The sequence below is a fragment of the Mauremys reevesii genome, linkage group 4 (genome assembly GCF_016161935.1).
Source record: "Mauremys reevesii isolate NIE-2019 linkage group 4, ASM1616193v1, whole genome shotgun sequence".
NCBI classification, from domain to species: Eukaryota; Metazoa; Chordata; order Testudines; family Geoemydidae; genus Mauremys; species Mauremys reevesii.
The window spans coordinates 65,501,726-65,512,231 of record NC_052626.1 but is presented as its reverse complement, the minus strand read 5'-3'; the positions used below and the strand labels follow the sequence as shown (position 1 = coordinate 65,512,231).

At 42.8% G+C, this 10,506-nt stretch overlaps 1 protein-coding gene and 1 long non-coding RNA gene across 2 annotated transcripts; both read left to right on the top strand.

Annotated features, from left to right (window-relative positions):
• Positions 1-1,435: 1,435 nt before the first annotated feature.
• LOC120403507 (proteasome assembly chaperone 1-like) lies at positions 1,436-2,005 on the top strand (the record flags this gene model as incomplete). The annotated part of the gene is made up of 1 exon (XM_039534616.1): positions 1,436-2,005. A coding segment is annotated over one exon (492 nt), but the record flags the coding sequence as incomplete, so codon positions are not given.
• Positions 2,006-7,275: 5,270 nt separating this feature from the next.
• Positions 7,276-9,381, top strand: LOC120403510. The gene is made up of 4 exons (XR_005597553.1): positions 7,276-7,436; positions 7,996-8,197; positions 8,826-8,904; positions 9,305-9,381. It is a non-coding gene; the product is annotated as an uncharacterized LOC120403510 (long non-coding RNA).
• The last annotated feature ends 1,125 nt before the right edge of the window (positions 9,382-10,506 follow it).

Below are 10,506 nucleotides of genomic sequence, written 5' to 3'. Positions count from 1 at the left end.
GTGGACATTCCCTGCCTGCCTCTGCTCGAGCAAACAGTAGCTGTGTTTGTTTTTGAGATAAGCAGCTCCTGAGCCCCGAGTTCACAACAAAACAAAGAGAGGCATCATAACAAAACAAAGAGAGTTCTTTAGTTAAAAGCATTATGGGAAAATTCCAGAGGTCAGTTATAGCGTAGTAAGATTAATCACTGTTTACACCTGCACTCCAGCGCTGCAGCACCAGCGCTGTTCTCTTTATTCCTCTCGTCCATGTGGAGTACAACCAGCGCTGTAGCCAGGGAGATACAGCGCTGTATGTGCCTTGCCAGTGTGGACGGGGAGTAAGTTGCAGTGCTGTAAAGCCACTACCAGCGCTGCAACTCTCCAGTGTAGCCAAGGCCATAGTGTGCTATTTTTAAACTGTCCAAGAAATGTACTTCTAATAGCAGAATAGCATAACAGACATCTCCCAGCGTCAGATAATACAAGTGCACAAGCTTCCTCTTGGGTAGTCCAGGAAAGGTAGAACACCTTAAAATAGTCTGCAGATAAAAGTAAAAAACAACAATCCAATTCATAGCTATCAGAGCAAACCCATTTTAGCTGCTAAACCTTTATTAAAGGTAATAGGGTGTAATTAAGCAATGAGAACATTAGAACATTTGTTTCCCAAATGTAACCTAAAAATAGTGTTAATTTAATGCTGGTGAACAATGCCAGACTGATGGCTCCAGAGACAAAGTGCTCTATCCAAAGGTGACTCAAACTTCTACTACAGGGGCCTCTTCTAATGAGGGAATTCAGTATCTCGGACCCCCTTGAGTCCCTGGTCTTCTCCATGAGAGTGACAGTAGGGGAGTGATTTGAGTTGGTTTGTGATGTTTATTCCAATCCAATGGGAAATGGACTGAGCCCCACCAACACACTTCACACAATCCACCGAATGACTCAAGTGTACCTTTACAGAAACTGCACGTGACATAAGTTAGTTTATTTAAAGCACACAGAAGCACAGCTATAACAACCCAGTACAACTATATAAGGAAGGGATTGATTTGTCCAATAAAATCAAATCAGTATTACTCTGGTTGGACAGAACTATCATCTTTCAGAAGGCTTATTAACTTGCTTGTTACATGCATGTTTTGTAAGGATCATTCCACAGTAAATTTAAAACGGGAATTAATTCAGAGAAGTCCAGGTGGTCAGACTTTGATAGTCACAGAATCATAGAAATGTAGGATTGGATAGGATCTTAATAGGTCATCTAGTCCAGTCCCCTGCATGCACTGAGGCAGGACTAAGTATTCTCTAGCCCTGACAGATGTTTGTCTAACCTGTTCTTTAAAACCTCCAACGGACAGAGATTCCACAACCTCCTTTGGCAATTTGTTCCAGTGCTTAACTATCCTGACAGTTAGGAAGTTTTTCCTAATGTCTAACCTAAATCTACAAATTAATATCTGATCCAACAGTATTGTTGTGCCACTGCAATTGCTATGTGGCTGAAGATCAGCAATTTCAATGGCTTGAAAAGGTTTTTAGCTGTATGCGGGAGGAGGATCTGCAAGTAACCATTCTTTCAACATGTCCCGTAACTGATTATAAAACCCCTGAATCCACTTTAACACTTCCTTCTCCTTTTCTGAAAGCTTTAAAGACAAAAGATTTCAAAGAGACCATCTGTTGTCCACTGCTGGAGCAGCCAAATATTGTACAGGGTCTCCCTGCTGCTGTTCTGAGTTATTGTCAAGTATGGCAGATTCCTGCAGTGCTGTATCAGTGTTACACGGATGTCATCAAACTGGACACTGTTACAATTGAAGCATTCAAGCCTGTGCTTTCTTCTAAGAACCTGAAGAGTTTAGTCAAGGATATGTCCAGAAGTGCAGAGATACTGAAGAAATTAGTGACAACCAATGAAATTCATAACAACATCTATACTTAAAGATAAAGTGGACACTTATCACCAACCAGTACATTGAAGTCTGATGTGTGCTTTTGTCAACTCCAATTGCTTATTTGAAGATATTTTGGAATTCTAGCTGCTTCTTTAAAAGTGGAATAAATCCTAATAGTAATGAATTTAAATTGCAGAATTGCTGCAATTTAAATTCATTACTCCTTGTCCTGTCCTCAATGGTTAAGGAGAACAATTTATCACCCTCCTCGTTATAACAACCTTTTAAGTACTTAAAGACTGTTATGTCCCCTCTCAATCTTCTCTTCTCCAGACTAAACAACCCCAATTTTTTCCAACCTTCCCTCATAAGTCATGTTTTCTAGACCTTTAATTATTTTTGTTTCTCTCACCTGGACTTACTCCAATTTGTCCACATCTTTCCTGAAATATGGTATCCAGAACTGCATACAGTATTCCAGTATCCCAGCCTTATCAGTGCTGAGTAGAATGGAAGAATTACTCCTTGTGTCTTGCTTACAACACTCCTGCTAATACATACCAAAGCGATGTTTGTTTTTACAACAGTATTACATTGTTGACTCACATTTGGTTTGTGATACACTATAATCCCCAGATCCTTTTCTGCAGTACTCCTTCCAAGACAGTTATTTCCCATTTTGTATGTGTGCAATTGATTATTCCTTATTAAGTATAAAACATTGCATTTGTCCTTATTGAATGTCATCCTATTTTTTTCAGACCATGTCTCCAGTTTGTCCAGTTCACTTTAAATTCTAATCCTGTCCTCCACAGCACTTGCAACACCTCCCGGCTTGGTATCATCCACAGTTTGTAAGTGTACTCTCTGTGCCATTACCCAAATCATTTATGAATATATTGAATAGAACCAGACCCCAAACATGCAGGGCTCAGGACCCACAACAGTCCCTTAGGGCCTTATAATTGATTACTCTATGTCACAGACTCACAGGCCCTCTGCCCTCTCGGCTCCTTAGGGTGCCTGGGAGGTACCCCCTTCAGTGTGACAACCCTTTCTGAGGGTCCACTCTGTGTCAAGGTTAAGCTCTGGGCCTGCACCATCTCTGGGCCTCCAGCACACCTGTCTCTCGCTGTGGGCCCCCTCAGGGAGTCCACTTGCTCTGGAAACCCAGAGGACCTCCACACACAGAGGGAGCAATGCAACCCTGATCTCTAGACTGCAGTGACTCTCAGACATCGTAAAACAGAAGGGTTTATTAGTCCTCGGGAATACAGTGTAAAACAGAAGGTGGAGGAAAGGGATACAGCATACAAGGTAACTGATCTGGGTGATAAATACGTATTAATGGTTTTTAGGGTTTGTTTCTTTTGGGGAGGGAGGGAATGTTTTCTGTTTTTGTTTTAATGTGTGTGTATATCTACTTGGTGAATGGAAATGGGGGACAATTGATTTGTGAATGAGTTTGAGGAACCAAAAAGGGGAGAAGTCAGGCTGGATATGAGATGAAGTCTAAGGGAATAAAGCAGATGGAGAGGAGTGTGAGCAAGTGATAGCAAAAGGGGTAGGGGATTTTGGTAGAGTCTTTGGATATTCTCCAGATTCAGGTGCTCCAGTTGTGCTGTTTGGCAGAAGTGAATCACAGATATGTCCCTGAGCGAGTCATGTTTGCAGATCAGATGCAAATACAAATTTTTTATCTGTGCAGGTAGGCCCAGCTGGTCCCTGCCACTTCCTCTGCTGCTCCCAGAGAGGTTTAACCTGTCCAGCTCCAGTTGGCAGCATCCTCCTGCCCATGTATATGAGGAGCATAAGAAAGCATAAACATCTCTCCTAGGGATCAGCACCTCACCAAGCAGATTCATATTAAGGACAGTCAAAGGAAGCCCACAATCATGATATAGCACTATGAATCACCAAGTCTGCACAATATGTTCTCACTAAGGCTCTCATAAGTTGCTTAACTGAGAAAGTATGTGATCAGCATGTATATAACTCCTTTTATCTCACAGCACTCTAACAAACACAGATAGCACTGCTGAAATACTGCTACTAACTGATGCACAACAGTGAGCAGGGAGGAAAGGAAATTCTAGCCAAAGACAGCAGGTATGGGACATGACAGACCCTTTGAGTATCTGTTAGAGGCTGATAAGATCCACCCATGATAGTCATATATTTATGCCTTCCCTGCTATCTTCATTTTCTTCCCTGTTCTGTTCATGCATTTGGAACCCCTTTATTTGTTTGAGTGTTAGAGGGATGTTATTTACAAGCCTTTAATTGGGACACATTCTCAGCTGGTGTAAATACACAGATACATTCAAGTAAATGGAGTCATGCCTATTGACTTCAGTAGAGAATTTGGCCCTTGATTTAGAAGTCACCCTCCCCCAAGTCACTAGGGCAACTGGATGATGCCATTAAAATTATTATTATTGTTTATTTTTGGCCAGATTTTGCCACTCTTCTTCACATTACCTGTTTAAATGTATTGGACCTAATATGTGCCAAACATAAAATAATTAAATTAAATGTAGTTGGAACATTTAGTTCTTAATTCTTCCCTTCCTTTTCTTTCCCTAGGTATTCAGGGTAACATGCAGCTTTTAGGAGTCAATTCGGAAGAGGAGATGTGCTCATAAAGTTGCCAAACTAAAGTGAACTGAAGGTCTCCCATGAAAATGAGCAGGAACATTCAGTTTCTAGGAAGCACAAACATGCATTCATGATTGGGTGAATGAAATCTGGAGCCTAATGGTGAAATTCCAGTCTCACCGTGATGTCACTGCATTGTGGAGAGAGAAGGCAATATCTTTGAGGTCGGTAAAGATTTAATACTATCTACTAGAGGGGCCTCTCTCTATACAAAACTCGAGATTGCTTTCATGTTTTACCCTGCCACCACCAGCCCTTTAATACCATGCAGACTCTCAAGTATAAATGGGTCCATTTTGTGTGTTTTGTATTCCTATCTACAGATTCTTTACTAGAGCAGGGCAAGTATTATCCCTTTGAGAACTTTACGCAACTTCCACCAAGGTCACTGGGAGCTGCTTGCACTTTTCCAAGGGGAGGCTTTAGATTATTGTGTAGAGATTTTAGTATTTTTTCTTCCATTGTATTGGCTGCCAGTGCTTTGGCCTGAATTAATTTATAATACTTTGTTCATCTGTACCACGTTCCGTCTAAGGAGCTCAGAGTGCTGTACAAAACACCTCTGTGATGTAAGAAAATATCACTTGTCTCAGTTTTACAAATGAGGAAACTGAGACAGAGGGGTTAAGAGATTTACCCAGGGCCACAAAACAAGACAGCAGTGGAGCCAAGAATCCTAACTTTTTAATCACTATATTTGCGTCCTCCCCATGGAGAAAAGAAAGCTAAGGAGGCACATGCCTTTGGGAAACTATGCATTCATAGAAAGTTGAAACATATCCATTTTAACTTTATATTTTGTGTGTGCAGAGCAGGGTGGGGAAGGAGAGAGCGACTTGCTTAGAGGGTGGCATCCATAACTGGAAATATTTAACTGAGTTATTTTCCTTGCAGTATTTTAGAAAGGTCTATCCCCAGTTAATGGTGCTTTAGACTTAGCCTGAGCCCCATTAGGATGTGCTCAGTGAACTGTGAGGAATTTATTGTCATGTTAACAGAGACCAAAAAACAGGAGTCAAGTTGGTGGCAAAATGAAGTTTCTGGCTCTTTGTCAGGATATTAGGTATGCCTCATTAGCTTGATTTAAAGGCAAGATACTTTCTAACAGGGCTGTTTATTACACACAGACCCCAACCAACACCTTTATTTTATCAGTGGGGATTTCAGCTAGGGTGACCAGATGTCCTGATTTTACAAGGAACAGTCCTGATATTTGGGGTTTTTTTTAATATGGGCTCCTATTGCCCTCCACCCCTATCCCAGTTTTTCACACTTGCTATCTGGTCACCCTAATTTCAGCTGTAAATGCTTCCTTGCTGCATTGCATTTCTCTCTCTCTCTCATATATCCTTCCTTTGAAACTTCCTTACTGAGGCATGGGGTTTGCACTGAGTTGATAGACTCTGTCCCTCTAGTAACCACATCCTTCAGGCTATTTCAAACAGACAGTATCTTTGTCTCTATCATACCCATCTCTGTGGTATCTGAGGGTATGGCTACACTTGCAGCTGTACAGCGCTGGGAGTTAAACCTGTCTTCGTACAGCTGAGTAGGGAAAGTGCTGCAGTCTGTCCACACTGACAGCTGACAGCACACTGTCGTGGCCACAATGGCAGCATTTGCAGCGGCATTGGAAGCAGTGCATTATGGGCAGCTATCCCAGCGTTCAAGTGGCTGCAACATGCTTTTCAAAAGGGGTGGGGTGGAGTGTGACAGGGAGCGTGGGGGAGAGAGAGAGTGGGTTTTTGGAGCCGACACTGTGTCAGCAGCTGCCTTGCAAGTTCTGACCCCCTCCCCCACCCCTCTTTCTCTCACTCACTGAAAGCAAACAGCAACTGTTTATTTTTTCCCCCCTCACAGACCAGATAAGCAGTCGCTCCCAAACGGACCCCCCCCCGCCCGCCTCGCTGCTTCTTTCCTCAAGCCCCCTCCCTCCCCCTATCCTCAAGCAAACACTAGCTGTGGGCGTTCCAAAGGGAGCCCCCTGCCTCTGCTCATTCACAGCAAACAGGAGCTGTGTCTGTTTTTTTGATAAGCAGCTCCGGGAGCCTGGAGTTCACAACAAAACAAAGAAAGGCATCACAACAAAACAAAGAGTAATCTTCACTTAAAAGGATTATGGGAAGCTTCCGGAGGTCAGTTACAGCGTACTAAGATTATTCCCTGTTTACACTGGCACCCCAGCGCTGCAGCAGCAGCGCTATACTCTTTATTCCTCTCGTGGAGGTGGAGTACAAGCAGCGCTGTAGCCATGGAGATACAGCGCTGTAGCCATGGAGATACAGCGCTGTATGTGCCTTGCCAGTGTGGACGGGGAGTGAATTACAGCGCTATAAAGCCACCACCAGCGCTGTAACTCTCAAGTGTAGCCAAGGCCTGAATGCCATGCTGCCAAAACTGCAGAACACCAGGGGCTCCAGGTGCAATTGCTAGTGTGATGTTACCTGCTAATGCTCCATTGTCTCCTGGTGTGGAAATCAAGCTGCTTTGTGTTGACTGACCAAGCCTTATTTAGATAACTGCTTAAGCCACATGGGGGGCGGAATGGCTGCCTCCCCTTTCACTGCAGCCCTGCCTGGATCAAATTACATGATTTCTGGTCTCTCTCCCCTCCTTCTCTATTTACAAGGAAGCCTGCTTCCCTCCCCTGTTCATCTAAGTACCCTTCACAAACACATGCACATTATGGACCCACACAATTTATCATCATTATGCTATGTCCACAGGACAGAAATAAGGTCCTGAGAGAAATAGCTCCTCTCTCAGTTCAGGAGGACCATATACGTTGTGTGGCTCTAGTTCCACCAGCTCTGTGTCACTACAAGAGGCCAGGAGGAGGCATTCGGGTGTGTTCTGCAATGGCACATGGAGGAAGGAAGAAGGTGACATGTGCCCCAGGTATTCTATTCCCCTGCTAATCTCCATAGGAGGAGCCTTTGAAGTAGGATCACAAGTAAGGGCTACCCTAACTTGTGCTATGGGCCACTCTAGCCCCTGACTGACTCTGAAAAGGAGAGATACAAACTGCCTTCTGCCCTATTACATTTGTCCACCTCTTCCACTGGGACCAACAACCTCCCTTCCCCAAGATGGGCTGGCTTAGAGTTTAATGCAAGTGATGGGGAGAAAGCTATCTGTTACATTTGAGGTCTTGTGTAACCCACACACCTTCTGGGTGTGGTGTTGTGTCCCACTTACTGGCACCGAGACAACTTAGAGAGAGAGCAATTAATGAGTCTGCTCTACAGCCTTAGCTAACAGGCATCTGGCTTTTAGCTCATGCAGTAGAGGCTCATCCACAAAGGTCCCAGGTTCGATTCCATCTGCCGATGACCAGGGTCTGTTGGTATTACACTTGCACTGGGAATGAGTCAACAAAATATCTTCATAGGTTTTCTTGAACTTACCCAGCCCTCACTGTGAATTAATCACAACAATCTATCTTTTTCTATCCAAGTTAGATACAGCAAATTCTAAATGCAAGTCTCCAGCAGTGAAAGCAAGCGCATGAAGTACACCCACTGCTCCTACTAATGCTAATAGTGGAAAAAAGAAGCAAGTCACTACCCCTGCACTCAGCCCCTTGAGTAGTGGCAGACAGGGCTTTGGGAAGGGAAGAGAAACTGGGAACAGAGAAAACATGTGGCCCTTTTTTGATGGTAATGTATTTATGAGGATCTGCTCTCTTAACTGAAGGAGCAGTGTTTGAAAATATGTTACAAGTAAAGCAGAGCTGAACAAGAACCTCGGATTCAGACACACCCAAACTTTAGCAAAGTGTGGGCCGATAATTTTTTTTAGCCTGAGAATGATAAACATCCTGGGGAGGGGTCTAAAGCAGTTAGGCTAAAAGGATTCCCAGGGGGAATAAAATACGCCTATTTCAGTGACGAGAATGGTGCTGGACCCTGCTACAACATGGTTGCAGATCCTGATCCCAGCATGGAAAGGACAAAGAATGATTTGCTCAAAGAACACACGAATGTGTGTGGCAGTCTATTCTTCGAAAAAGTGAGCTTAAAAGGTAAAAAAATGTAAATCCTGAAAGTCACAAGCTTTATCTTTTCCAGATTAAATTCACTCTCTCTCTTTCAATGTGTAAAGAAAAACACCAAAGCTGTGAGACATTTGTTAAAACACACACAAAGCCCCAGTGAAGTGAGAAATAATTTACAAAGTAATTGCTAAGGAGACTAGAGAGCATGTGTGTAAGCTGCTGCGCTACTGAGACTCATGTAATATGATGTGATAATTACATGGTGGAACCCACCTTTCTTCTTCTGTCAGAAATGTCCATAAAACCGAAGGTCATGACATACAGCAGATTCTACCAACAGTCCTGATTAATGGAGTGAAGCTTGAACAGGTGAGTTCTCTTCAGTTACCTCAGCTCTACCATGAGTAAAAATGGCAATTAGTCTCGGGGGATTTGCAGAAGGAACTGGGCTCAATTACTCTCCAAATGAAAACATATAAAAAACACGCACACAAACAAACAGAAAAATCCAATAAAGTGAAGGTTTCTAGCAGGCAGGGCATGTATTTGGAACATGCTGTGGTAAGTTCAGATTGTGAGAGATTCTGCAGAGAGAAAAGAGAATTTTCCTGAGAAATTTGTCTGTCATTTGTGTTGTTTAAGGGAAAGAGCACAGGCTTAATAGGTGAGAGCTGGAGGGCAGAATGATGCTCTACCCTAGCCTGTCATATCTGAGTCCTGTCTGATGGTAAAAATGGAGAAACTGTCATTTACTGTATGTGCCTCACAGAGATGCTGACAGGCTGGCTCTGCCCCTCTTTAGATGGATGGAGAAGAGAGTGGGAGAAGTAACATCCTAATATGAAAGTACGTATGAGTTCTGTGAGGAGTCAGGTCACTGGATCTGGCAGTAGGATCTTCAGAACATATGCATATGGTGCCATGCCAAGACTCAGGTGTGAGTGTGCCACCAGTTGTCATTGCCTAGATACCAGGTGGTTGGCACTATAAAAACACCTGTACAGACAGAATCATCAGACCAAGGACTTGGGGTGGGTAAGGAGACTAAATTTGCTTTTAGCAGTGTGTGGAGTTCATCAGGTAAATTATTTAGCATTTGATTACTATTTAGCTTGGCCTGACTAGAAAAGAAACAAAGATGATACCATTAGGCTTATTGTTGTGAACAAGGCTTAAATTCTCAAGAGTATTTCTTGGAGCTTCCCACTTCTCCTGCCCCCACATGCAATAAAAACTCCAAGGGGTTGAAAATATTTACCGGACTCTGCTCCGAATAGCTCCAGCTGAATTTAAGCCCTGGTTGTGAACTATAAGTGTGGTATGAACCGTTTACTTGTTATTAACCTAACTGACCAACAGATGTCACTGTTCCCCTCCAAAAATATACAGAACTTGGCCTTTATCTGGCTGAAAAACAAAATAAAAGAATACACCATAATCATGTTTCAGGTCCTATTGCTGTGTAATATGATCACCATTGTAGGGTATTATATTGGTCAGTGAATAGTAGGATTACATTTCACCTGTACTTCCCACCCATGCTGAAAACAAAAGATTGTTTGATCATTCTGAGCCTGTCCTGTGCTTTCAGCATGGTCTCCTCCTTTATCAGTTCTCTTTATCACATAACTACAGCAGCTCTGACTTTTTATTCCTACCTAGGTGTCTTTTACTATTCTTCACTTTTTCTCCAGCTCAGTGGTGCTTTTTGCATGTGCACTTCTCTCTTGTATTTCTCTGGTAGTTGTTATAGGGAAATTTGAGGGTAGCGCTAAGAGTAAGCCTTTTGAGACAGAGTATTAAAGGCAACACAGCTATATTCCCTTTTCTTCTCTCTTGGACAGTTCAGGTTTTTTGTTTTCTCTTTTTTTGGTGAGATTGCTTTGGCCAATAATTTTTCAATAGTTGAAACATTATTTAAGATCCATCAACAATAGCACTTATATAAAACACATAGGTCACTTTTTGATT